The sequence below is a fragment of the Penicillium solitum genome, assembly GCF_028829755.1.
Source record: "Penicillium solitum strain IBT 25940 chromosome Unknown utg000001l_segment0_segment0, whole genome shotgun sequence".
Lineage (NCBI taxonomy): Eukaryota > Fungi > Ascomycota > Eurotiomycetes > Eurotiales > Aspergillaceae > Penicillium > Penicillium solitum.
Window position 1 is genome coordinate 8,574,446 of NW_027072121.1, and position 26,623 is coordinate 8,601,068.

The 26,623-nt window shown below is 47.2% G+C and overlaps 10 protein-coding genes across 10 annotated transcripts; 3 read left to right on the plus strand and 7 right to left on the minus strand.

Annotated features, from left to right (window-relative positions):
- Positions 1-117: 117 nt before the first annotated feature.
- dus3 (tRNA dihydrouridine synthase DUS3) lies at positions 118-2,490 on the minus strand. Its single transcript, XM_040959353.2, has 3 exons — positions 2,273-2,490; positions 322-2,220; positions 118-259 (listed from the first exon to the last, which is right to left on the minus strand). Exons 1-3 carry the CDS (start codon positions 2,473-2,475, stop codon positions 178-180), a joined length of 2,184 nt encoding a protein of 727 aa, XP_040810266.2. The 5' UTR covers positions 2,476-2,490; the 3' UTR covers positions 118-177.
- A 1,300-nt stretch (positions 2,491-3,790) lies between these two features.
- On the minus strand, positions 3,791-4,123 carry N7455_003321 (uncharacterized protein; the record flags this gene model as incomplete). The annotated part of the gene is made up of 2 exons (XM_065604458.1): positions 3,791-3,963; positions 3,985-4,123. 2 exons carry the CDS (start codon positions 4,121-4,123, stop codon positions 3,791-3,793), a joined length of 312 nt encoding a protein of 103 aa, XP_065462949.1.
- A 600-nt stretch (positions 4,124-4,723) lies between these two features.
- Positions 4,724-6,532, minus strand: N7455_003322 (uncharacterized protein; the record flags this gene model as incomplete). Its single annotated transcript, XM_040959300.2, has 5 exons — positions 4,724-5,783; positions 5,849-6,002; positions 6,063-6,161; positions 6,234-6,303; positions 6,362-6,532. 5 exons carry the CDS (start codon positions 6,530-6,532, stop codon positions 4,724-4,726), a joined length of 1,554 nt encoding a protein of 517 aa, XP_040810209.2.
- Positions 6,533-8,828: 2,296 nt separating this feature from the next.
- On the minus strand, positions 8,829-9,008 carry N7455_003323 (uncharacterized protein; the record flags this gene model as incomplete). The annotated part of the gene is made up of 1 exon (XM_040959350.2): positions 8,829-9,008. The coding sequence occupies one exon, from the start codon at positions 9,006-9,008 to the stop codon at positions 8,829-8,831; it is 180 nt and encodes a 59-aa protein (XP_040810204.2).
- A 1,353-nt stretch (positions 9,009-10,361) lies between these two features.
- N7455_003324 (Platelet-activating factor acetylhydrolase) lies at positions 10,362-11,009 on the minus strand (the record flags this gene model as incomplete). Its single annotated transcript, XM_065604459.1, has 1 exon — positions 10,362-11,009. The coding sequence occupies one exon, from the start codon at positions 11,007-11,009 to the stop codon at positions 10,362-10,364; it is 648 nt and encodes a 215-aa protein (XP_065462950.1).
- A 3,354-nt stretch (positions 11,010-14,363) lies between these two features.
- N7455_003325 (Zn(II)2Cys6 transcription factor) lies at positions 14,364-16,167 on the plus strand (the record flags this gene model as incomplete). The annotated part of the gene is made up of 3 exons (XM_040959371.2): positions 14,364-14,419; positions 14,469-14,539; positions 14,592-16,167. The coding sequence occupies exons 1-3, from the start codon at positions 14,372-14,374 to the stop codon at positions 16,165-16,167; spliced, it is 1,695 nt and encodes a 564-aa protein (XP_040810229.2). The 5' UTR covers positions 14,364-14,371.
- Positions 16,168-16,649: 482 nt separating this feature from the next.
- On the plus strand, positions 16,650-17,561 carry N7455_003326 (N-acyl homoserine lactonase family protein; the record flags this gene model as incomplete). Its single annotated transcript, XM_040959358.2, has 1 exon — positions 16,650-17,561. One exon carries the CDS (start codon positions 16,650-16,652, stop codon positions 17,559-17,561), a length of 912 nt encoding a protein of 303 aa, XP_040810258.2.
- A 192-nt stretch (positions 17,562-17,753) lies between these two features.
- Positions 17,754-18,815, minus strand: N7455_003327 (uncharacterized protein; the record flags this gene model as incomplete). Its single annotated transcript, XM_040959284.2, has 2 exons — positions 17,754-18,116; positions 18,168-18,815. The coding sequence occupies 2 exons, from the start codon at positions 18,813-18,815 to the stop codon at positions 17,754-17,756; spliced, it is 1,011 nt and encodes a 336-aa protein (XP_040810184.2).
- Positions 18,816-19,416: 601 nt separating this feature from the next.
- On the plus strand, positions 19,417-20,914 carry N7455_003328 (Ldh family oxidoreductase; the record flags this gene model as incomplete). The annotated part of the gene is made up of 2 exons (XM_040959389.2): positions 19,417-20,484; positions 20,789-20,914. The coding sequence occupies 2 exons, from the start codon at positions 19,417-19,419 to the stop codon at positions 20,912-20,914; spliced, it is 1,194 nt and encodes a 397-aa protein (XP_040810172.2).
- A 426-nt stretch (positions 20,915-21,340) lies between these two features.
- N7455_003329 (putative serine/threonine protein kinase (Kin4)) lies at positions 21,341-24,591 on the minus strand (the record flags this gene model as incomplete). Its single annotated transcript, XM_065604460.1, has 3 exons — positions 21,341-22,902; positions 22,960-23,254; positions 23,311-24,591. 3 exons carry the CDS (start codon positions 24,589-24,591, stop codon positions 21,341-21,343), a joined length of 3,138 nt encoding a protein of 1,045 aa, XP_065462951.1.
- Positions 24,592-26,623: the final 2,032 nt, after the last annotated feature.

Below are 26,623 nucleotides of genomic sequence, written 5' to 3' on the forward strand. Positions count from 1 at the left end.
CTGATTGCTTTCCTTTCGAGTACACTACGTCTTTTTGAGGTGGCCGAAATGGTTCTTCAACACCTTATTCTAACATGTGAAAGAATTGAGCGCCTTGCTAAGACATCTAGACAATGCATTCGTGATGATTCTATGTACAATTTTAGGATATGCGAGATTTATAGACAGGCCTGTATTTTAGCCCTCAGCCTCGTAGGAGTTCGACTTGTGCTTGGGCTCGAACTTGAAGGTGTCGGGTGCAGGACCCAGGAACATTTCACTGTGATGTCGATGGATGATTAGTTAATGTGTAAAAAATGGCCGAGGTGAAAGAAAACTTACGTTATCTTGATCCAGTCTTTGTAGTTGCCACTGCCCATTAGCGTCTCCAACTCATTCCGGCCGCGCCAAGCAGGAGGTCGGTCCTGAATGTTGGGAGGGAGGTACTCCAACAGTCCGATTGGGACATAGCGATAGGCAAAGCTCAACCATTCTAGCAGGAAGCGACGGGTTGTTCCAACGCCATGCTCATCAGAACCCCAGGCCTGGAGACCGTACTTGGCGAATTTCTCGATATAAGCCAGACGCTCAGTCGCGGACTTGTCCAAATATTGGCCGGTCTGAATTTCCTCGAAGATCCATGGCTTGATCAAAGCTCCACGGGCCACCATCACAGAGTCCACACCAGCATTATTTACGTGGTCATCGTAGTCGGTATGCGAATAACAATCGCCATTTCCAATGAAATAAGTCTTGCCACCATTGGGCATGTGGCGGGCATCCGGTTCACGGATGGTGTCGCTGAGTGCATCCTGCTTCTTGTTCAAACGCTTGATGAGGGCTGCACATTCTGAGATGTATCCCCAGTCTGCCTGTCGGGTGTAGCGCTGCTGTCTACTACGTCCGTGCAGGGTAATGGCTGCGGCACCTGGGGGGCCAAGGTCCAGAACGCTCGACTCGTATCCACCGAGCACCATACGCTCAACCAGCTTCTGGGCAGTAGGTTGGTTGTCCTTGGTTCCCATGCGGATCTTGACGGTAATCGGAATCTCCTGCGAGACAGTGTTCATGCCGCGAATCATCTTCTCCAATTTGGAGTGATGATCAAGAAGAGCTGAGCCAGCTCCATCACGGAATACAAGTTCAATGGGGCAACCGCAGTTCAAGTCAATAACGCGCAGGTTGGGTGTAAATTTCGATAACACCTCAGTGGCCTTGAGAGCTTGCCAGGGTTTGTTAGCAGCAATTTGTGCGCCGAACTTGAAGTCCTTGGAGTTATCATAGCCCTGAACTATATTGTCACCTGGAATGACAGTTGGCGGTGCCATTTCCGACTCATGCGCCTTCAACAAGGTCCATTCTGACTTTGAGCCCTGGATCAAAGGCATACTCATAGCCATCTCTGAGTATGTGAACTGCGCGCCCAGATCTCCACAGAGTCTTCGGAATGGCATGTTTCCTTGGGTCGTGAGAGGTGCCAGAACGGGTGTCTCCGGTCCAAAGTAAATGCGACGCTTCTCTGACGGCATGAAGGGAGGCTCAAGGAACTGAGCACGGTTCTCCTGCATGTCGATCTTCGCTTGTTCGTTTGGTTCAACAAGCTCGCCCTTCTCGCGGGTGGTGGATCGCTGGTGGATCGCCTTCTCCAATTCTGCAGCCACTTGCGTGGCCCACGTGGTGTAGGCATCAGCCCGAGGGGTGTCCTCGCGCTTTCTCGTAAGCGCAATTTTGTCTTGGTTTGAAATGATGTTGACAATCCCATCGGGTGTTGCATTGGCCACACGAGGCCGAGCTTTCTCCATACGCTCTGCGTCCTCCAGCAAGATCAACTCTTTCTTGCCGTCTTCCGTTTCTCTCTCAGTTGAGTGCGAACCAACCATGCGACATTTCCAGCCGGAGGAACATTTTCCTAGCGCTTCGTAGACGGGGCAAATGTTGTTCAGGGTTGTAAGATCCTCGCGCTTATGGTCTTTAAGATAAACACGCAAATCGTGCTCAAATCGGCATTTCTCGCCGTACTGACACTCTCCAGCGGCAAACTCATTGGCAAACATTCTCGTGCTGCAAAGGCCCTTCGCATCTTTAGATGTACCATAACTGCGATTTGTATTCTGGCCCTTCTTCTTCTTCCCCTTGTCCTTCTTTCCACCATCACGGTCATCACGAGGAGCTGCCTCGGCGGCATCGTCAGGGCTAGTCTCATCTGCAGGGCGAGGCTTCGGTGTGATTTGGATGCGATATCTGAATGGCGAAAATTAGTATTTTGCGATCCTTGAGGAGGAGGCGTACATACTCTGCTTTAATGGGTGCCATTCCCCTGTCGCGCATATCTACACGAGCGGGTTTGGACGGTTCATCCAAACGTGCCTTTTTGGCAGGAGGCTCGTCCACGCCCGCCGCGCCAGAATCATTTGCGGCGTCGCGCTTCGGGACCTCCATGTCAGGCGCAGCAACGCTGGCCTCTGGGGCTTGAACCTTTGTTGTTTCTGGCTCCATTGTATTTCAGGGGGAAGAGCGAGCTATTCAGTAAACTTCGCAATCACTATCGGCGAGGAATGCTCGGTCAAAATTTCGCGACATGTTTGCACTGTTTGAATCCAACATAATTGGCTCGGCGGGACCGTTTCCTATAATGAGCAAGCGCAAACTCAAATTATCCAGCCCCGCTCATTGCCTTGGGCACGATTTCATCCAAGAAACACTTGGAAGATTAGTAGGCCGCTTATGCGGCCTGGCGATGTTCTTGTGAGATGTCTTTTTAGTGTATACGAAGGCGGTAAAAAAGTATACTTTGTGCAAGAGACTTTTCTATGTATAACCTTTGATGTATTCAGTGACCTATCGACATGTCATCCCGAAAACACAGCTCCTCATACATGTATAACATAGCTATAGCACAAGATAGTGTGACTATGTGCATTTGTAATAGATAGATCTCTACATTTATCTCCCTAGTTATATATCGAAAAGTCCATTGTACGGTTTACACTTTTTACCGCCCTCATATAATTTTACTTAACCATGGACATGTTTTAGTCTTATATACTTATTACGTGCTATTATCCATTATGTTATTAGAGTTTAATAGTACTAAAAAGAAAGGATACCTAAAAGAAATCTAAAAATGACTTTCGAAATTCCATATAACCTCACTTATATTAAGTAGGCCCAATCAGATTAATCAAGTCCTATATTATCAAGGATAGAGGATATGCGGCTGACTACACTTGTTTATATAGACCACAAGCCTGATATAAGTTTTATTTCACTTGTAGAGCTACTTTTAACTCGGTCGTATTTTGCTTTAGAGCTAGTTGGTGGTAGTAAACAGTCTGCGAAGTGGCATATATAGCTGTCGAAGAATCTCGAGCTTCTGTTTGTTATCCGCAACAGCGAATAGACCGTCTTTTAGAAGAGTCTTTAAAATTGCGATAACCTCGCCGTTAGAAGGGCCACCTAGGTCATTATTTTACGGGACCGGTGGTTGCGAATGATATTGCTGGAGGCAGGTTATAATAGGATGATGATAAACAGAGAAGTGAGAAGGGACAATGTCATAACTAAGAAGAGGATGTCCAAATATATGACCCGACTTTGGAGGCTTAGCGGTATTGCAGGACACTAGTCCAGAATGGTTTTTTATAAAACTGCGCGAACTCGTAGATCTTATTTTCGGTTTAATAATAACACTTAACATCTACCAAAGTCAGCTCATAATGGCTGGTCCTCACCCCACATTTACTTCCGTCTTAATACGACAGGATACGAAGTTTGAACGCCATAGCTCGAGCTTTATCCAAATCGGTAGAACCTATTTCTCGATCAATTTTGAGATTTGATTTACGCTGGCTTTCTCTGTCGCAGATCTGGAATTAGGGGCATCTGAACAATAAATGATAAGTCGGAGGACATAAGATAAAGAGACTGCCGTTTCTCTGGCCCATCCCTCATTTGAAACTTCGACCACAAGTTCACGGTAGCGAGCTATGATCTGTTTGAGCTTACCAAATGTTCGTTGTTTAATTTCAACTTGCATGTCCCACCTCTTCTCCTCCCCAGGCAGCTCGCGCGAGACAGTTTTGTTCGGGGGTTCAGATCCCAACAGAACTTCTAGGCCCAAATCTACAAAAGCAGACATTTCCATGACGTTGAAAGAACAGTCTATATTCTCTACCACTTCGGTCTCTTATGTTCCTACCATAGACGCAGCTCCGAGTCGCTTGCACGTGGGTTACCCTTTCCTTCTCAGTGGCATCAGACTCTAACCAAATAAGACCGCTCGAGTTTAGTTTTCTCCCAATGGACTTCAAGTTTGACCGAAGCCAAGGGTCATTATATTACAAAGCATCACCTCGCGTCATTTGGCGGTGCAGGGGGTCAACTTGCCTGCGCTATCGCTGAAGACCTGGGAATCGAGGATTTTAATCTACAAATACTCTTCTATCCTCTCTGCCTATGAGATTGGATTGAGGAACAGCGCGTATGCGCAAAAAGCATTTGACGACTCTACGGCCAAAACGATATACATCGGCATGGAAATTCTCGCAGTTATCGTCCGAGGCAATGAGTCCATGCAACAATGTTCAGACCCGCCGCTTCCTGAACATGAGATACGATGGTAGTGAGACTTCAATCATGGCCTCCCTGGATAGCTTTGAGGACCATCGGGAAGAATTTACCAAAGCTCATAATCAACAGTTTGGATTCGCTCCTACCAACCATGCAGCGTATGAGCTAACTGTACTTAAAGTATATATCTAAACAGCGGCGAGCGATCCCCCATAAGCTGCAACTCCTCGGCCGTATACTTCTCATGAATCTCCTCCCTGCTCATCTTCGCATTTCGCTTATTGATATACCAGAACCTCAATTCCAAAACAACACTGGCCAAGACGCCCGCCACCGCAAAGGCAAACGAACTCCCAAACCCAGTGGGATACTTAGGCGCCTCATTCTCAAGGTAGATAAACGATCCCACAAGCCCACCGCAATTGCCAACACTAATCATAAACGCAATGCCCATGGCCTGCTTCCGCGCGCCCGCGAGATTGTTGGATGTCCACGCGTTGGTACCCGGGATAATCGGGTATAGACCGATACAGGCAAGAACGACTGCAAAATAACACACTGGGATATTATTCTGGATATCATCGGCGAGAGAGTATAGGATGCAGAACGCAATAATCACTAAGGCCTGGCCAGTTATAATGATTGGCATGCGCCATCGTAGTTTGTCTGCAATGACACTGAAGACGTACGCAGATATCGCGCCGGCGAAGTAGGGGGGCATTGAGAGGAGCTGCGCGTTCGCAGAGGTATATCCCATATTCTTTATAATCTGGGGCATAGAGAATTTCAGACCGTAGTTTGGTACGGTGTTGGACCAGAAGTTAAGGACCTGTAGGTAGAGATGCCAGTCGGTAAGGACTTTGAAGAGCTCTTTCCAGTCAAACTTGTTAGGATTTTCGTCCACCACAATAAGTCCTCGCGTGGCCTGTTTGCGTAACGCCAGAAACCGGATCTCTTCAGGGTCAAGCCATCTACTAGAGAGCTCAGGGGTATCCGCTAGGCAGAAGTAGCACAAGGCTGCGAGGAGCACAGTTACAGCTCCCTCGATAATGAAAATCCATCTCCAGCCATTATAGCCACCGATTCCGCGCATTTTAGCTAGGCCAAATGCTAGAAGCCCGGAGAATGCACCGGCTAATGCGCTTGCAGTGTAGAAAATTGCTATCCTGCTTTGGACTTCATGTGGCTGATACCACTGGGTAATAACCCACACAGCGCCTGGGAAGAACCCGGATCTGAAAACAGGTCAGACAGGAACTTTCGCAATGAATTTTGTAACAGAATATAGCGGCAGTCTTACTCGAAAATACCAAGGAGCACACGAACCGCACATAGTCCGGAAAAATTCTGGACAACCCCTGTTAGGGTCACGATGATTCCCCACAGAAGCATCAAAATCGACAAATAAAGCGACGGCTTTTTGAATTTTGCGAGTAGGATGTTACTAGGAACCTCTAGTACCAAACTTATGTTAATAGAGTAAGCTATAAATGGTATCGAGGGCCCTGTCATACCGAATAGTACATAGGGGACAAAGAAAATCCCCAGGGCAATGTTATATTGAGTGCCTGACATATTCAAATCCGGCAGCATGCCTTCGATCTTGGCATTTCCTATGGGGTGTTTAAGTTAAAATCAATATTGTCGCATATTGTCGCAAGACCATGAGCAGGAGTGACACCTACCAATACTTGCCTTGTCAATATAACAAACAAGGTAGAGAAACGCCAACATGGGGCAGAGACGCCAATCGATCTACACCCACCCATGTTATGCCCGAGTTATTTCATATCAGACACATGGTATGACTAACCTTCCGAACGCACTTTTTCCTCTTTTCATCTGTAAAGTTGGCGAGGAAATACGCGTCATCGCGACTCAACCCACTTTCCATATACGTATCAAGACTTGAGGCAGCCTCCAGATTTTTCTCTGGGGAGGCATCCTCCACATGTATGACACTGGACGGCTTGGAGGTAGGCATAGTGTGAAGCTGCAATTGAGTAGATATAACCAGATTTCATCGCATAAAGAGTCTCAAGGGGTATCGGCCTTTATACTAGGATTCCCCTGGCGCCCAGACAGCCAAGACACCAACCCCGCGTCTATATTCTCCAGTTCCGCGGTATATGACCATTTGCGGAGTAATCAGATTCTAGCAGTGAGCTCACAGCCGAGTGCCAAGAAGCCTATATAGAGCGGAATTAGGGAGAATTGGCAGAAATCAGTGTACTGCCTTTATGATCATCTGACAGAAGTCTGCCTATACGACACGTATGGCATGTCTCGTACACGCGGTCACATGGTTTTCTGGGTATTATCCCACGTAAATCCATGTATTCAACCTTGGTATTTGACATCATCTCCCCGCTATCACTATAGTAGCCGAGAAATAGCCAGAAAGTCGCCATAGCGTGGAATTTTGTACCATTTTTCGTCTTTTTTTACTATCGTATCCTACATTTTATAGCGATTAGTGATATTACCTTAGAAATGTTTATATTTGTTGGGGGAACTCGCGCAAAGGTCTACGCGAAAGGTCGCATTGTACACTACCCCACCTACTTAGCTGTAGGGCTCCGAAAGGAATAAAGGAATGCGAATATGAATAAATGAAGGTGGCCGTACGGAACTGTTAGAGTTTATGAGCATTGGAGGATCGGTGCCTGCATGTCGTTGGCGAGTGGGAACGCGAGCATGATATCTTCAATCAATCATAACTGAAGAGATATGGTAGGAGTTGGTGATTCTGGAAAATATCGGCGGACCTACATTGGTGGATGGATGAGTGGTGGCATACAGTAACCAAATGATCGCCCAATTCACCAACCTCAATTTGACGTCGCGAGCTCTCATTAATGAGATCATATGATCTGGAAGACGGTGAATTTATTGAAGCCGCAAAAGAAAGGTTATATGTACATACTCGACGTGTGCGAACGCCTGAGCTACATAACTAAGGTTTATGAGGATTAAGCAAAAACACACTGGTAACACGCTACCTAGTCAAAAGGAACACTCCAATATGGATTGGAAAGCGGAAAGTAAGATCTGCGGAGAGAAAATACTGGGGCTGGTAATTAAATATGTTTATTAACTAAATTGCATGGAATAGAGAGGGGAGTGATTCGACGCAGGTCACTTAATTTCCGGGCAAACAATATTTGAATGCTTAGAGCATTTGGTGTGCAAAACAAGTAAATACAAACAACTGTTTACTACCCCGATTGAGCAGATTGTTCATTTTGTCGAATCTACACTGGGTGGTGGTGATAGGAAGTGGGCAGTGCAAACGAAAAACGGGATAGTTATCGGGGGTTCTATTTAACCCTCCTATTTACGTTATCATCGACCAGCGTCTCTTTTAACATTTCAATTGAGATGCAGTTTCCAAGCTGGCCTTGTATATGTAGTACATATCCCACTATATAACTATCCAATGTAGTTCATGAGTATACCCAAACAAATAGTACCCCTAAAACATCAACTATATAAACTTCCCGGCATCTAACATTCCCCTATACCTCACCAAATCACTCCCTATAATATATTAACATACCCAACGCCAAACCCCTTTGTATGTAATCGATTACTATCACACGCTGAGGCATATCGGGCCCCCACAAATTGTAAGCCTTCGTGAACGTTGGTTGTTGAACTGCAGCTAGCAAAAACGTTGCTGTATCGTATGATAGTACCGCCGGTTGGATCGTGTTGGATCGTGTTGGATCGTGTTGGATCGTGTTGGATCGTGTTGGATCGTGTTGGATCGTGTTGGATCGTGTTGGTCGTGTTGGTCGTGTTGACTTAGTTAGCATTGCTCTTAATTGTTCACGGTCTTACTCTAGTGGTAAGTATAGAATTACTTCGTGGTTTTTAAAGCATTAGTGGGCTTGTTATAAGTGGCTCTTCGGGCATAAACGGCAGCGTCGTATGGATAACCGGGCTTGTTGGCAAAGCGTCGGTTCTCCGAAATAACGAAGACAGAAAAGGCCTAACTTAGCACGGATTCGGACGACTCGAAGGGTAAGGCTATTGAGCCACTGATAAGTAGTAAGATTACTGATAACTCTATGGAAGAGGAGGTATTGGGCAGAAGTTGAAATGTGTGAGAGACCACATATCTCAGCAAGTTCGGCATCAGCGGAGTGCCACTTGATATAAGCTGGCGCGAAGTAATTGTGGTGGCTCTGGTACTGTCGTACTAAAGAGCGACCCACCTGTCGAAGCTCTCGAAGCCGGTGTTGTAGGTGTGAGAGGAGGTGACGAGACCCGCGAGTCTACCCGTTGAATGATGGGGTTTCCGAAGCCGGTTGAGTGTGCTTGCCGCCGAGGAGCTCGAAAGGGTGAAGGTTGCGAGGATTTAGAGCAGGCTTCAGTGTAAAGGACCATGATACGAAGTTGTTTTCACCGGTGAGGGTCGGGACAACCTCTGAGGGCTGTGGTTCTGCGATATACATCTTGATATACCACACCACACCAATTCTCTATATAAGTTAAAAATTTGTATATTTCTTTCTTGATAGTCGAATACTTAATGCTTAAATTCTCAATGTTAGATGCTCACTACCTAAGAGGTCAGTAGTCTAACTTTCTATCCTTCTATTCTCTATACTTTAAAATCTCAAGTTCATACCTAAGTCACAATATAGAAAATTTGGGTTTGCAAATTTTGCACCTTTTTCAGAGCCTATATTCTATATTTTACGGCTAATACTGAAAATATGGGGGAAATCTCTATAAAGAGACGTTTAAAAGGAATGGTTAGAAAGACACCGGAAAAGACACAGTAAAGCTGCACAAACGGCTGACTATGTACAGACCCACCTAGGTTCGCCTTCCATGTCGGAAATATGGAGATCATCTTTCAGACCCTAGTCACATAATTAGGTAAACACGTTTTGTGCCTAGTGTAATAATACCAGTCGCTTGTTATACTACTATCTAGATTGTAAGGCAGATACAAGAGCCTATTATTAGAAGCCTGGACTCCCGACCTAGAATGTTCCACGCAAACGCAACAAACAGCGGAAACAAAGCAACATCTCTATCAAGTACAAGCGGTACCATCGCCGTCTTGGCCAATCTCCACACAAGAGGACCCTAGCGACAGCCCGGAGCTACAGCAGGCAACTCACCTCTCTCACCAAGCCAAAGAATCTCGACCACCGCTAACTATGAGCAATGACCTACTTGATTGCCCCTTGTGGCAAACTTCTCGTGCAGCGATATTGCAAATTAAACAGCTTCGCAGGTGCGGATATCCATATCTATTGAGTCAATATCTCAAAAATTTACTAATCATTTAACTAGTTAACAATTTTCACATCAGGATATGCTATGGAAGGGCCGCTCAGCAATTCTGATGTATGCCCATAAACAAAGTACTGCAGTGTGGCAATGGTGTACGAAGTAATCACATCCTTAGCCCGCAAACCACCTATCGTCCCAATACGAGCGGCCTGAATAAATTGTCGGACTTCATCCGAAACACTCAGAGCATCAACAAGCACTGGAAAGTCAGAAAATGTATAGTGTTCAGACTGTGCGAGTTCTAGCTCAAGTTTCCATCCTCGTAAATGTGACCAGAATATTGCCCAGCTGGACTCTGATGCCTGGGTGTGGTTTGTGTGACCAAAAAGCAGGAACGGACAGGACAGTCCTTTCTCCACGACAGGTCCCCATAATCTACCATCTAGATTGATACCCCCGACAAACCGATTGTCAACTAGCATTGTCTGCGCTGCTGTTGCTCCGCCGAGGGAATGACCAAGGATCGTTACTTGATCAAGAGAGAGTAGATGTGAACTTCCCTATGACAAAGGGAATAGGTTTCTGATCACTTTTTTGTCGTGCATTTGATCAAGTAAAAATAGCATGTCCTTAACACGAACGTTCAGTGCTGAAACAAACTCTGTTTCGGTGGTGATATTTGCGAGAACTCCGAGAACCGTGCGGCCATTGGGATATTCCACGATGTCAGCATCATACGGGTGATCGACGGAGACAACAGCAAATCCGTTACTCGCAATTTCTTGAAGCATCAATGTGTACATCAATCTTGACGTTGTCACTGCCGGTGAGAAAAGCACTACTGGGTAATCTCCGTGGGGTCTGAAAGGTGGCGGCTGCTGCTGTGTCTGAGTCTGGATACGAAGGGACTCGAACGTTCCTAGGGGTATTCCAGAAGACTGGAAACTCTCATCTTCATACCTCGCTGTTGCATTCGGGATGTAAGATGTAGAGTGTACACTTCCGCAATTGACGGGTGTAAAGGTGGTGACCATGATATAACGTTGACCTCCTTTTGGGTCATAGGGATCGGTTCGAGACATGTCAACTAGTTCACTTGCATGAAGTGTGACATCGCATGGTCCGGTGCTTGAAGGGAGAGGGACAATTGCCGTTTGCCCGAGGCTGATGAGAAGAAAACTAATTGAGCGTAGGATGGCCCGAATCATTTTGGTGGCTCTCTGACGATGAATGTGAAAAGGATATACGTATTATAAGATGGAATTACCAGCGGGGTCCAGCGGCAAACCATCCTGTATATATACTTATCAATTATACTATAATAACTGGGTCATCAGCCAGTTCCTATAGAATTAATGCCTGATTGGCTAGGGGGCCATCGGCACTCCGTCAACTGGTGGGTCCAGATGTCCCGTTGTGGATCTCTAAGAAGCCCTGCGGTTGGTGATTGGGTGAATTTGATGTTTTCTTTGTTTACTCTCGCCATCTCATTCCTGACAATAGGATCAAGACGAGAGGATTATAGGAGACTAATACCGCCAACCACGTCTCACGACATCAGTCATGAAATTGCCTATCTGTGGTGCATTGCTGCGCAAGAGATCGATCATGTACTTGGAAGCCACATGGTAATATTGGAATACCTATTCTAAGTTCACATCTTACAATAGAAAGCAGTTTTTAAGAAGTGACCTACCAGGTAGTTACCGCTTGGTATGTAACCAAAGAGGAGGGTAAGATACATTTTCTCCTAATTCCACTAGAGGTTGGATGGTATATGAGGCATTTAAAGGCGTTTGCGGTATTTTCCGCTATTGGCCTATATCATCGAGCTGCGTTTTCGAAGACTCATCCACTCGATATATAGAAACTGGAGAGACCAACGATGACGACAGCTGGACGCCTCGTTGTTCGCGACCAGGCAACCGAGAGCCATTTTGCGACGCCGGGGCTGTTCAATGTAACCTCGGGAAGGGGTGGGCGAAGCGGGACATGCGGCGTCGAAGGAATATCGGCACGTTATAGATATGACGGAGGCCGGGGCTCCTTTGGACAAAAGCAAGGGTACCGACACGAAATAGCTAGGATGCCGTTGGGGCCTGAATCACTCTAGTGGTTCTGCTCCTAGATGACATGCATTATAAACTCGATGTCGGATCGAGCGGCATCGCATCAAGAAAGGGCTAGTGCGACAAACTAGAAGTCAAGGCACAATCTTCGGTGTGGGGGGAGACTAGCGACGAGAAGAAAGGAGACGACACTAAGCCCTTGTAAGCTGTGGTAACCGACCCTTACGCATACAAAATAAAAATCAAAACTCATAAAAAAAGAATGGACGGGCGGCGGATTGAACGCCGGACTTTTCGCATGCAAAGCGAACACTCTACCACTGAGTTACGCGCCCAAATGAAGTTAGAGACTGATAGAATTGAAGATAGATGTCGTGGGAAACCGGACGTTGGAGTTGGGGCGGAAGTATGAAGGGTCGGTAGTCAATACTGACTGATGGTCCTGTATAGCTTATGATCACATATAATGACGTATTTAACTTTGTTTTTGCATAAGAGTCTAATAGTAGATTGTGTATAACCACCTTAGAGTTTAACAAATTCAAAATTAATGCTCGAGAAGAGAACGTTTAATTTAATTGGTGGAATCTTTTTCTATACAAATTGAAGTCGTAGTTGAATGTGGTGATCTGGATTCTGCCCGTTTGTTCCGCCTACTGCATTGTGGACTTCTTGTGCACTGTTTGCATAATATAGAGCGGACCCACACAAATACTTTGGCCCCACCAATTTCTTTCCTCATTTCTCTCTCCCCCCCCCCATGTACTTAGAATTCTGAATGAAATGCACTCTTTTCTTTGAGAAGACTTGGGTGGCAATATTGAAAAACGAGTCTTGGGCGAGGGAGACAATATGGGAAGGGGGGCTATACCTATGCAACTTAGTTTTAAACTTTTAACTAGACTATTTTTGTTATCCATGGGTGCAGGTACAGCTGACTATGTATGATGTAGTTTAATTTGAATGTATATGCCCTTATAGCAGAGATACAGAGCAGAGTTACTCTCATCGCATAGGACACGATGACAGATGTAAATAGAGCAAGTGAACTACCTAATTCTTGCTCACTCAGAATGGAAAAAAAAGTCGTCTTAACAACTACAGAGCTGTTAAAATGTTGTCTTTTCCGCAATTTGATCATATCGCGCGAGTCAAAATGCCTGACACAACAACATATCTGACTGGAATAGCCAAGGTCATTGTCGAACCCGCCATCACCGGCTATGAGACTTTCATTCAATGTTTTAGCATTCCTCATTGAACATGAATTGGCCATAAAGAGAATCATGTCTAATCTTGGCACGCGCAATGATTACTAGAATATCGCGCTAGGAGTGCAGCGGGTGTTTGGCCTGGACAATGCAATGACGGGAGTAAATGTCGACGAAGATGTTGCTTAAATTCTTGTTGTGATATAGCTGGTATTTTATTATTTTAATGTCAAGATATCACAGGTAGCAGCTAATATGAATAATTGGGTTGCAGCTTCGTAGGTTCCACTACCATTAAGATGACTACCGTGACATGTCTTCCTTTCTTCCCTCGACTTCCATCGACTTCCATCATCGTTTCACCGTTGAAGCCGGATTCACGAAAGCAGGCCTCCTTCCCGACTACCCAGAGGACCCCACCTCTCCAGTTCTAGTCGGATTTTGAAAGCAGAAAACTCATCGAGGTAAACCTTGATAATGGCCTGGGAAGCTTCAAAGCTCACGACTATTTCGGGAACGGTTCACTCTATCTGCTCGACTCCCGATCGCGTTCCCGATTTGCTCTTGCAAGACGGTATTCTCCTATTCCGTGTTTGTGTTCCCTCACCAGACCCAGACATCATCCAAATGCGAATATTGAAGTAGCGGGGCGCATAATGCCTTGGTATAAGATGGCTAGTGAGTTTCAAACTCCTTATGATGACATCTACAACGCGCATTCATCGGTATCTAACGTGCAGGCTTTTGACCCGAATCACAATATTTTGGTCTGCTTGGCGTATGATACTGTTCTGCTTGATATCATGCCGATATTTTACGAGAATCCCAGGAAAGATATCAATAAATGGAGAGAAAGGGGCTTGAAGGACAAATGCCATGGGGTTGGCTGAGCGAGATTCCTATCTATGGAAAGCCGACATAGAATCCACTGGTCCAAGGCTTTTGGAGATATGATAAGCCGTGGGATTACATGTCATTCAAAAAGACCTTGAAAATCCCTCCTCTCTGATAACTGACAATGCTCTTTGCTGTGTTGACGACTGTTCTGACCATTTCCGGGAGGCGAAGATAGTAACGTTAGAAACTTTAAGCCAAGAGCCTTGGTTTCTCCAGTCGAAGATATTTCTTGATGAATATATATGCAACCTTCTGCGCGAGAAGCATAGTTCTTGACATTCTGTGTTGTACTACGCTATGACATCATATTCGGCAATTGCCGCGTATTCGGCAAAACATCTCTCCGTTGTAACATCGCCTCGTTTGCCGATAGAATATCAAAAGTGTTAAAATATGCAACGTAGAGCACGTGCTGTGTGCACTCGATGCCACAGTCGTAAGGTACGCTGATATCCATGAACGCCTCTAATCGAGACTAATATTGATCAAGATCCGTTGCGACCTAGAAGGTCGGCCAAGTGGCAGCTGCAGCCGTTGCGAGCATGAAGGCCATACGTGCCAGTAGGACTGCCTAATTAGATGATACCCGGAGACATATAGGCTGACATGACAGACCTCACATTGGACCTCGAAAGCAAAGGAAAGCCCTCCGCTCTTCACTTTACACATCGGATACAAGTCTCCTGTCGCCAAGCCGAGCAGTCCCAGCAGTGGCACAGGAACACACAGCACAGGAAGCCACACCATCACCATTTCGTCCTCTTGGCCACCGGGATATAACCTGCTTGGGATCTGAAAATGTCAATGGTTCGCAACAGCCAAATTCCATCGATGGAAGCCAGCTCATTCTAGATATAAGCCAGGCTTGTCGCCGTCCGTCCCCTGTCATCGCCCAAGCACTTACCGATTTCTATTTCCGTGAACTCTTCTACTTGGTCCCAGTTTTGGACCGCGGGCAATCTGAGATAGAAACCTCTACTTTGCTACAGCAATGCCTGTATTTCGCGGGAAGTACCATGCGTCAAACAGCAGGGCCAGCCGAGTGGACCACCTTTGCCATCTACGGGCGGATCAGAACTCTACTCTTTCTGCACCACGATCCGGCTCCGTTAAATATGCTTAGCGCGCTATGCATTCTCAGCACCTGGCTTCCATATTCCCCTGACGCGATAGTGCTGGACAACCCGTGGCAATGGGCTGGTATGGCAATCCGACTCGCGATTCAGTTGCATTTGCACGAGGATGAGACATACAGCGGATTAGAACATCCCGGAAGAGCACGCAGAATGTGGTGGTATCTCTTTATCAACGATACTATGCAAACGGCTTGCTGTGGGCGTCCTGGAATGTTTCCCTTGGAAACCTCTGTGCCACTGCCTGTTCCTAGTGACTTCAAAGACCCCGATTTGGGATCACGCGTCTTCTGCCAGTTAGCAGGTCTTTGTAAAAGCCTTAGGAAGGTCTTGGACCTAGCCAGAGTTGATAACACCACATCAGAGCAGGTGTATCAGAGCCTGGACGGACTGAGGGTGTGGAGAGAACAGTTGCCTCTCGAAATGCAATTGTTTGACATCGAAACTAGGCAACCCTACAGTCGCTATGTTGCTGAGCTTCATATATTTTACTTGGTGACTGTTATTTTGACATGCTTCCTTGGCCGCCGGGACAATCCTTCATTGTTCAAATACGCTTCGATGGCTGCTTCATCCTGTGTTTCTCGGCTATACGAGGAGATTCTTTATCACGAGGATGTTAAATACCTACTACCAATTCATTCTTGGGCTAACCTCGTCGCCGCAATCCCGAGAGCTTTCAGCGATAGTGATGCATTGAACCCAGACCGAGACGAGGAGCTCAGAATCAGCAAGCAGGTGCTGGAAACCATGAGTGAAAAACATACCTCCGCTGCATTGGTACTCAGCAAAGCCAACGGTCTCAACAATATGCGCGCAGATGCGTTTCCCACTCAAGCTGATCATACGTGGGGTGCTCTTCCGGTGCCTGGGCACATGCAGCTGGCTCAGCTGTTCCCTTTCCCCTCAAGCTTTTGCCCTATGCTTGGGCTGCTAAGAACTGCGGAAACTGGTGAAAACCAACCACCGGGCTCGCTTCTTACCTTGCCCATGGATATCAACGATTGGCCGATAGATTGGTCTTTCTTCTTATTTGACGGTCCTATGAGCTTCTGAAATACTGATAAAATATGATTCAGCTGCGAATTCTGATTCTAATTTCGGCCCGCTAGGTCGCTAGATCGCAGGATTGGATTGCAGTGCATCTGTCTTTGATTCGTAGATTGATTAAACATTTGGCTCTTCCGTCATACGATACACGTCAGAATACATCCCAATCAAGACCAGGAGGATTGATTTCACTTTAAGTTGGTGACACCCCGCATTTTCAATTCCTCGGCATTCCAGCCTTGGAGGGTTTCTATCCGTACTATTTCTTTGAAAGGGCGAATAATTAAAAGCTACGGTCAATTAATTACCCCGACGGGTGAACTCGATAAGTGGAGTCTCGACAAGGCTGTCGGTTAAACCTCCTTTGCCGCTTTTTCGGCTATATATTGTTCACGTCATTTCCCTTTAGTATGTTTGTTTCTTTAAAAAAAGATCCTCATCATAATCAATTATTCTAGCTCACTCAATACCAAAAGGAAAGCTGTACTATGGCATCTAACACGAACACCAGCGGTGTCCAGTTGACCTTCCTCACAACGGGAACGGTACGCATTAGACCTTCAATGCGCTCGCAACCAGTCAGCAAATTCGCAATTTTTCGACGTCTCCGATCAGTTTGTGACAAAAAATGGACTGAGCCATTGCCCGTCGGGGTATTTCTCATTCGCCACCCTGAAGGTCTCTTCCTCATGGACACTGGGCAATCTCCATGCTGTAATGACTCCGGGTATTTCCCGAGACTCGCTGTCTTCAATGGATTCCTAAGTGAATTCACCATTGAGCGCCAAGACGGAGTCCTTGAACAACTTCACAAGCTCGGAATCAAGGCGACCGACCTCAAAGCCGTGATTCTGAGTCACCTCCACAACGACCACGCGGGTGGGTTAGAGGACCTGATTGCGGAAGCACCAGATTTGCCTATCTACATCAGCCGCGAGCACTGGAATGCCTTTGGGGAACATCCCATCTTTGCGAGCATGGAGGGAGCAACACCCAATCATTGGCCAAAGGAATTCTCACCAAAGATTGTGGATCTGCAGGACAGACCCCTTGGACCCTGGAAGCAGTCTTATCCTGTGACAGAGGATGGTAAAATTGTTATCGTTGATACCTCGGGACATGTTCCCGGGCATATCAGTCTGGTGATATACGACGACGGGGAAGACGGACAGAGTCAGGTCACATACTTCCTCCCTGGAGACGCAACATATGGCCTGGACCTTTTGGACAAGGAACAGCCCGATGGAATCAACGACGACCCTATGCGTGCTTACCAAACGTTAAAGACCATCAAGCAATTTGCCAAGGAGACTGATGTGGTTGTCTTGCCTAGCCATGACATCAACACACCTCGCTTGCTTGCTGAGCGAATAGTCTACCGCCCTCAAGAGAAAGAGTGATTTTGTTCTAATGTTGTGTACAAGATTGTGCGATCCGAGGGAGGAAGGCTATATAATAATATGTATCTAAAGGGAGAGGGTTATTTTGCCTTTGAATTTATGTAATATCTGTAATACCTGAGTGACTACATCCATGGATAATTCTCTATATGAATCATCAGAATATGTTGTACTTGTGATATTAAGCTGCGTTCAGGGATAACTCTTGGGAACACATGTTTCGCCTTCTGTCAGATCAACCCAGTTCCAACATGCCTCCCAGATAGCCTCACACTTTGCCTCGTCTTCGCTTACACGCGCAGGGGGTTGAGGCTTTCTTCCATTGAAATGGCCTCTCACTGATGCGTACTCAGGGGCCAAAGCCAGTGCTAGGACATCTCGGGCCGAGTCCGAATTTGACCGAAGCCTGTAAGTAAACAGCTTGATCACTGGAAGTAAAAATGCAAACAGTCTAAAGAAGATACGAATGACTGAACGCTGGGCGACATGGGCCCGGGAGTCCACAAGACCGCCTGGGTCCATAGCAGTCACGGTGATCTTGTTGAATTGCGGATTCTAGATATAAACTTAGTGCCATCCCATTCATTTCAAGAGCGTTGCTCATACCTGTTGAAGTCGTCTGTTCAAACTCTGCATAAACATGACATTGGCCAGCTTGCTGTTTGCGTATCGTTGCCAGCCCATATCATGTTCTGTTCCAACCTCATCTGCGCCAGGATTGACCAATGTATTAAGACTGTCGTTAGAGGGAAGGTCTGCACCCAGTTTGGAAAGAGCGTTGGAGTGTTCAGGATCGTGAACTTCAGAGCTAAGCATGACCACTCGACCCGTCTGAGGGTCCATGCTCCGCAGAAGTTTGAGAACCAGCAAAAAATGCGCAAGATGATTGACTTGGAACGTAGATTCCAACCGATCTTTGGAAAATTGCTGACCGTCTAGCGACCATGTGAAGGCATTGCAAACGATAGCGGAAATGGGTGGAAGTTCGTTAGATTTCACCAGGCCAGCAATTTCGTCCGAGAATGCTCGTACTTCCAGAGTAGAGTTCAAATCCACACTTTTGATTATGAGCTTGCTGGAAGAATACCGATGCGCAAGCTCTTCCAGTCGAAGTAACTGAGGACTTTTGGGGGATTTCTTTGCATTTCGGACAGTGCCAACAATGGTCAACGAGGGGTGCGATGACAGTAGTTGTTGCACAGCTTCAAGCGCGAGCGAGCCGGTCGCACCGGTGATAATCACAGTGCCAACCATATTTGCAAAATTCTACAAAAAAAAAGAGGAAATGATTGAGAGAGAAGAAAGAAGTGTAGTAATGATGCTGTAATTAGGAATAGGGGACAAAATAACCAATCATGAACATTGCCGAACGTTCGGCTAAATGTGCGGCAGTGAATCCGCCTAATTTAAAGACACTTCAGTCTAGCCCTCGAAATAGGAGTCAAAGGATTTTGAGATACTTACAGCAGTGCATCAATGTATCACACCGAATTGTCATATCTTTTTAGTGGTCTTTTGGATGTCTTTAGGTGTATATTACGTATACATACGAAAGCGGCAAAAAAAGCATACTTTATACAAGATATTCTTTTATATATAACCTTTGATGGTATATTCACTATAGAGACCAAAGACCCTCAAGAATAATCTATCGGAATACTCCGAAATGGAACTACATACTCCGTACACTCCCCACACAACCATATGCGGCCCCACCCCGTCTTTCGCAACGCATCCGCCCCGCGTCTATAAAAGAACCTCAACAGAACTTGAGACCCTCAAAATCACAAACCACAACCTCAAATCAGCTTGTAAAACATCAAAAATCAAGATCAGCCTCACACCAAACTCCAAGATGGCAGAACAACCCAATCAACCCCAACAAATGCACAACATCAACCACACAGACCTCCAAAATTTCGTCAAGCAAATCCTCATCGCAAACAACACATCCCCAGCCCACGCCGAAATAGTCTCCAAATGCCTCGTATCAGCCGATCTCCGTGGCGTAGACACACACGGAAGCAATCGCATCCCCTCATACATGGAACGGATCCGACAAAACGCACTTGACCCAAGCGCCGTCCCAACAATCCGACAAGTGACGCCCGCCGTCGCGCAAGTCGACGCGCACAACGGGTTCGGTTTTGTAGCCGCACACGAAGGAATGAAGCTCGCTATCTCGATGGCCCAGACCTTCGGTATCGGGATGGTCTCTGTCAAGCATTCGAATCACTTCGGCATGTCCGCGTGGTTGGTGCAACAGGCGCTAGAGGCTGATATGATGTCCCTTGTGTTCACGAATAGCTCGCCTGCTCTGCCGGTCTGGGGCGGGAAGGAGAAGCTGATGGGCGTCTCGCCGATTGCGTGTGGAGCGCCGGCTGGAGAAGGTAGACCGTTTATCTTGGATATGGCGCCTTCCATTGCCGCCCGCGGGAAGATTTATAAGGCGCTTCGACGTGGGGAGAAAATTCCCACGGATTGGGCGCTTGATAAGGATGGAGGAAGGACGGATGATCCTGCTGAGGCCCTGCAGGGTGTTATGCTGCCTATGGGTGGACCGAAGGGGTCTGCGCTGTCTGTCATGATGGATGTTTTCTCTGGTGTGCTTTCTGGGTCTGCTTTTGCTGGACATGTTACCAACCCATATGATCCGTCGAAGCCGGCTGATGTGGGCCACTTTTTGGTGGCTATTAAGCCGGATTTGTTCATGACTATTGAGGAGTTCAAGGGGAGGATGGATTATCTTTATCAGCGGGTTATTGATTCGGAGAAGATGGCTGGTGTGGATCGGATTTATTTCCCTGGGGAGATCGAGATGATTACCGAGGAGAAAAGATTGGCGGAGGGGATTCCTTTCGCCACGGCTGAGATTGACAGCTTGAATAAGGAGGCTGACCTGGTAAAGATCGAACATTTGAAAGTATAGACTATATATGTACCTTGCAATAAGAGAAAAGTTGTATTATATATTGCGATGTCAATCGCATTACATTTCATATTAAACTACGGTGCAGCTTCCAAGGATATTGTTAGAGCTTCAAGTCAAGTAAAATCAATGTACTGACCACGCTACTGATCCTAGGAAATACACTATCGAGAACCAGCAACAGAACAGACACAAGGCTGAACAACTAGCCACTAGAAATATCCCACCTTAAAAGGAGAAAGCCACACATTAAGATATATAAACATAAATGAAGAGAGAAAAAAAAAACAATCCACAGAAGAATGGAAATAATGTCACAATTGAATTATCGTTGACAGAGCCTCCCATGGAGGAACAAATAAAGCTAAGAGGGGACAATGAGAAACGAAATAAAAAGGTTCAAAAGGATAATAAAATGCTCTGAAAAAGAACACGAATGAGGTCTCACTTTACAGCCAGAGATAATAGTAACAGTAGAAGGGAATGCAAATCACATATGGGGGTAAAACGGGGAGAACAGTGAACAAAAGCAGAACATTAGGAAGCAAGGAAAATGTAGCTAGACAAAGGAAATAAAGAAAATGCTAGATAATTAATCAAACACCCGACGGATGAAGAGGAATCGCTCCATGCATAAGAAGAGGACAAAAGCAGGGTATCACGGGGTATCCAAACAACCTCGCTGCTCTTTCAAGCAACTCAAAAGAAGCATATGAATGATAGGGTTTGAATCTGCTTCCAAGATCAAAGCTTAAACCGCAAGTGCTTGATCGATCCAATCTCAGCGGTCAGGCCGTTTGAGATGGAATATTGCTTTTTATCTATTGGTGAAACCGCAAATCAACGGTAATCAACGGTCGTCACCGGCGCGGGACTTGGCACGTCTTCGGAAGAAGTCCATGACTTTGCGTGCTGCCCCAGAGCTGCCGGAATGATGAGACCCATCGCGCTCATATTCGTAGGCGTCGGCGAATTTGCGGTGGTTTTTCTGCAAAACACCCGGCCCACGTCCTGATCGACCAACCTGCATCGACTGCCTAGACATGTTGTCATACGGGCCGTTGTAATCATCGTAGTAGCTTTGCTTAGACGGGTGGTTTTGGCGAATAGAGTGGTCTGCGGAGTTCTGGTACACTTGCTCAGCCGAGGGAACTCCAAATGAACCACTCTGGTGATCAAATTGAGATCCCAGGTCTGCAAACTGTCGATCGATCTGCGCCTCGTAACTAAGCGGCTCAGGTTCGGTGTGTACATCCTCACCGGGTCCCTCGTCGACTATTCCCATGGCATCTTGAGTGCCATAGCTTGTCGCCCGAGAACGACCTTGCGCCGGACCCGGGCCCGTGGCGGGGCGTTGCGGGGAACGGGGATCGACAGGACGAGGGATTTGTGACGTTTCTTCGGGGGTTTGAGCCCGGGTGTTGGAGAAACCTCGGAATGAGAAGGATTGCGGGAGTAATGAGAATCGACGAGGACGATTTTCCGTGCCAGCCTCGCTCGCCTTGCGGTTGTGGGGGTATTGCATCGAGCGGCGGGAGTCCATAGACATTCTAGAGTTGTCTCTTGGTAGAGGATCCTTCATGCTGACAGGGGGGTAACGCTTGTCCTGCTTGGTACGAGTGGCATTAGATTGCGTACGGCCACCCAATATTGAACCAGAACGACCGAAAAGCTTTTCGCCTAGGCTGGAGACAGTATTGGACCTCTTGTGGCCCTTTGGCGGCTCTTGCCGAGGAGTAGTATTGAATGTTGAAGGCAATTGCTGGTTCTGGGTGCTTGGACGACCTATAGATGTGCTCGATGCCTGCGCAGGATCCTGTGCAAGGGCAAATTGCCTGCTCTTGGGCTGTGCTAGGCGGCCTTCTGTGTTAGTTGCGGTAACAGTGGGGGCCACCGGTTGTCCATAGGAGCCCCGAGAAGGCAAACGACCAGTGTTTCCAAGGGAGTTCATAGATGCACCAGTGGCTGGCCGAGGCCCTTGAGGGATCGCATTCGGCTGCGACCCAGTAAGTCCCACGTTGTCCGAAGTCGAGCGCGGGAAGTGTCCTGGAAGTGGTTTGTTGAGATTGAGTGCTGGTGCATCTGCAGGCTGGTGTGTGGGTTCCGTGGGCTGTTGCACTGAAGCCGCATTTTGGGCTTCCGATGGGGCTGGGGCTCGGCTGCGCGATGCAGACGGCTCCGCCGGAGGCTCTCCTCGTGTCGTCTGTGATTGAGGGGCAACATATTCGACTTGTACCGTCCTTCGCTTGGCATCGCGGGGAGTCCTGGATTTTTCGGGAGGGGGGTCTTGAGAAACATCTCCAGCGTGATGGTTCAAACCACCAACAGCAGTAGCATTGGTCTGATGTGATGTCTTCGGTGGTTCGCGCACTGAGGCACTGCGGACAAGAGGCGGTGCTTCCTTTTGGGTTTCTGTGGGTTTCTGTGAGTAACTTGCAGCTTGACCACTTGCAGCAACCAAATCCTTACCAGACGGAATCGTTGTGTTCGCAATGTCCACAACGTTTGTCGTGCTGCTTGTGATATGAGAGACAATGTTCGAGAACTCGCTGAGCCAGCTGTGGCGGGCAACTTCGAACAAGTCTGCACGTTTCCGAGGATCGGGAACCAGTATCCGTCTTAATAGATCGCGTGCATGTGGTGTGACGTATTCCGGGAACGTGAGAGGAGTGGTCACAATATATTTGTACAGAAGATTGATGTTGTCGCCATCTGGGTTCGCTGGGTCGTCATCGAAGGGTAGGTATCCCGCCAGCATGGCATACTAGATTTCACGAAGTTAGTTGAGTTGGATTCTCATGGATGTAGGGAAAATCTTACCAAAATCACACCACAGCTCCACACATCCACCTTCCTCCCTGTGTATAAAGAATCGCTCACGACAAGCTCGGGTGCTGCATAGCAGGGACTACCACAGCTGGTCTGCATAAGATCGCCTCGTCTTAGCCCATTTGTGCCAATCTTGTCCAGGCGCTTCCGTTTCACATATTCTTTGTTGGTTAAGTTGTACTCGGTTTCCTCGTCCAGAGGATCCACCGGGTCGAATGTATTGGCGAAACCGAAGTCCGTAATGATGATGTTGCGATTCCGATCGAGTAGCAAGTTCTCTAGCTTGAGATCACGGTGCACAATACCCTTTTTGTGCAGGTAACCAACTCCGGAAACCAACTGAGCAAACAGGCGGCGTGCAGAATTATCCTTGAGATATCGATTATTTAAGATGTAATCAAATAGTTCACCTCCTGACGCGTATTCCATGATGATACCAATGTGACGATCGGTTTCCACCATTTCGTGGAGGCGCACAATGTTGGGGTGTGCTAGCTCACGTAGAATGGCGATTTCACGGTAGATTTTTGGTAGTCGACTGGGGTTGGTACCCAGTGTGTCTCTCCGGATGAGCTTGATTGCCACCTGGATACTGCCATCGCGCTTCCACCCCAGCTTGACCTTTCCAAACTCGCCCTCGCCGAGGGTTTGTCCGAGAATGTACGAGCCAAACGTGGTTTCCTTGCGCTTGATAACGTTTCCATTATTGTAATCGTGGCGACTTCGAGGCCCACGAGCCTCCTCCGTACCGTCGGCGGTAGCTGCACCGAATCCGGATGAAGATGCATTTTCTGTGCCAGCTGGTCGCACCTGTTCTCTCTCTTGGTCGATAAGATGGTCACGGGCCAGCGCAGAATCGACTTCCGCACTTGGTTCTTTTACAAAGTTCCCCTGGCCATGGACACTGTCCATTTCTGACTCGGTGGGGTTTGTGACGGGTGCGGTCCTTGATTGTTGCACTTCGCGTGATGTCTCCTCAGTCTGGTGCCTCCGTGATCTGCCATTTCGGTCGTCGCGCGTGCGATCACGGCTTTCTTTTCGATCTGACCTGCTCTTTCCTTGTCGGGAGCTACTCGTCTTATCTGTAGAGGTTCCATTTGGACTGCGGCGACTGTGATGGGTGGAAGAGGTCCTCGGGGGAGGAACCGGCGGTGTACCTAACATATCGGGATAGGGTGCGCGCGCATTCTTCTGTGCGGGAGATGATGTGCTAGTCGATACTTCTGAGGCATGGGCGGGGAGTGGCACGGCCTGCTGACGGGAAGTGTTCATAGCCGAAAAAAGCTGTTTGGGACCGGCCTCAGAAACGGCTAGTAGAAATCAGCAAGCTATTTACGAAATGAAATGGTTTTGATACAGGACGGGTACGCGCTGTGAGGCAAGTTGCATTGCGGCTGATATCATACCTTCGTCTAGTAAATGCGGAAAGCCTCAAGAGACTTGCTGTGTGACTGTCTGAGGAAGCTTCTGCGTGCACTCGTTGACAAGATTCCTGGTATCAATTGCGATTGGTACAATTGGCGCGAGGGAGCACAATGCTCTGCCGGGGGTGTCTGGCAAAAGTCGGGGGGTTGTTGGGGCGACCGGTCGCACTCTCCAGATGACTATTCAAAGCGCAATCTGTAGACATTGAGATATCCGTTAACTTCAAATTTCCCCAGATTCTTATCGATAATCGCCAAAAATGTGCCCTTTTTACCCAAGAATGGGGGGTGGGCAACTGACAGCAGGAGATCGATCGGAGGAATGGGGGGGGGGGGGGGGGGGACTAGCTTACGACCAATCGCGCAAAAAACCGTTGGATGAGAGTTGAATATCACCGAAGACACCAGGTCGCGACCTTTTTCGGGTGTAAAGACGCGTCGAGAAACAACAAGTTTCTCGAAAAACGAAAGAAAAGCTAAAGATACCTGCACTGCAGTACTCCAGAGTCCCCCCTCTGTCCAGACCCACGATTTGGGGTTTGGGGTCGCACGTCGTCCAAGAAATCGAGCAAACGCGGTAACAAATGTCTCAGACGCGATTGCGGACCTGATCAACAGAACTCTGATTCAATTGCGACAACCGTTGAACATTGTCGAAGATGGGATACTGAGGGGCGGACAGGGGCCGCGAGGGGAGGAAAAAGACGGGAAGCACCGGTCGGGGATCCGAGTCGAAAAAGGGGGAAGAAGATTCCCCCCAAAGAACAGAATCAAAGAAACAAAAAAAAAACACAAGACCAAAAGAAAAAGAAAAGCCCCAAGGGTAGAGCAGAAGGCCGAGGAGGTGAAGAGGGAAAAAGAGGAGGTGAGATACGAGTGGTAGTTTCTCTTAGTCTGGGGGAGGCGGGTCTTGGGCTCTTGAGCCTTGGATGAGGGTTTGGCTGATATGACCACTTCGATACATAAGAAGAAAAAAATGAATTTCTATTTAATTACATATATATTTATGACGAGAGAGAGAGAGAGAGAGACAGAGAGAGCTAATTCAATATTATACTAGTATTTATAATAGGCCTACGTTTGTTAAGTCTTTTGAAATAAAGAGAATCTATACATATACATAGGGCCGACGCCAGCTACCCAAGGGATTTGGGGGGTTATGATACATCCAGGATGGTGACGACAAAGACAAAGTAACTTATTCCCGTGGGCGTATGGAGTGGATTCGATATTAATTGCCCATATATTGATCGTGAGTCCCTTGCGCCAGTAGCTAAACCTGTGCTAAAAAGGGCTCGAGTCCCGAGGGATCCTCACATGTATGAAAGAAGGGAGAGAAAGTGTACGGAGTACGGAGGACAATGTACTGTGTGGATTTGACAGACATAATAATAGCATGAATTAGGCGCTAAAAGTGCTAGAGGGCTCGGTTTCAAGAAAAGAAAGAAGCAAAAAATAGGGGGTTGCACCGGCTGTTTCGAATGCTCATAGAAGTGGACACCTCAGGACGATCGTCATTATTAACCTCTCTCAGAACAGAAGCTCAGATCTCGATTTTTCTCTCCTTCTTCATTGGTCTAGCTAAATTATTTTATATGAATAAAATCAAACTTGATTTGAAATTATCATGAAAATGGATTTCAAGATCAATGTCTGATTCAAAGGTCCAGAGATTAATTAGCTGTGGAAAATGGTGTGCAGTAGCTCGGCTCCCTAGCTTACTTTGGCTGACAATTAGCGCCAGCGTATTGCTGTTTTTTGGCTTCGGGCTTTAACTCTTTGAAGCTACCGAGAAGTACCTACGTAAGTGGTCCGTACTCCGTACTCCGTACCTAGCTACTACTCCGTAGACGGAGTACCTAGGTACAGTATGTACCCAG

Excerpts from the sequence above, each read along its gene's own strand:
- dus3 (XM_040959353.2), bottom strand. The coding sequence starts at position 2,475 with ATGGAGCCAGAAACAACAAAGGTTCAAGCCCCAGAGGCCAGCGTTGCT. Across the intron at positions 2,221-2,272 it reads ATGGCACCCATTAAAGCAGA|ATATCGCATCCAAATCACAC; the intron begins GTATGTACGCCT and ends TTCGCCATTCAG. Across the intron at positions 260-321 it reads AAAGACTGGATCAAGATAAC|TGAAATGTTCCTGGGTCCTG; the intron begins GTAAGTTTTCTT and ends TCGACATCACAG.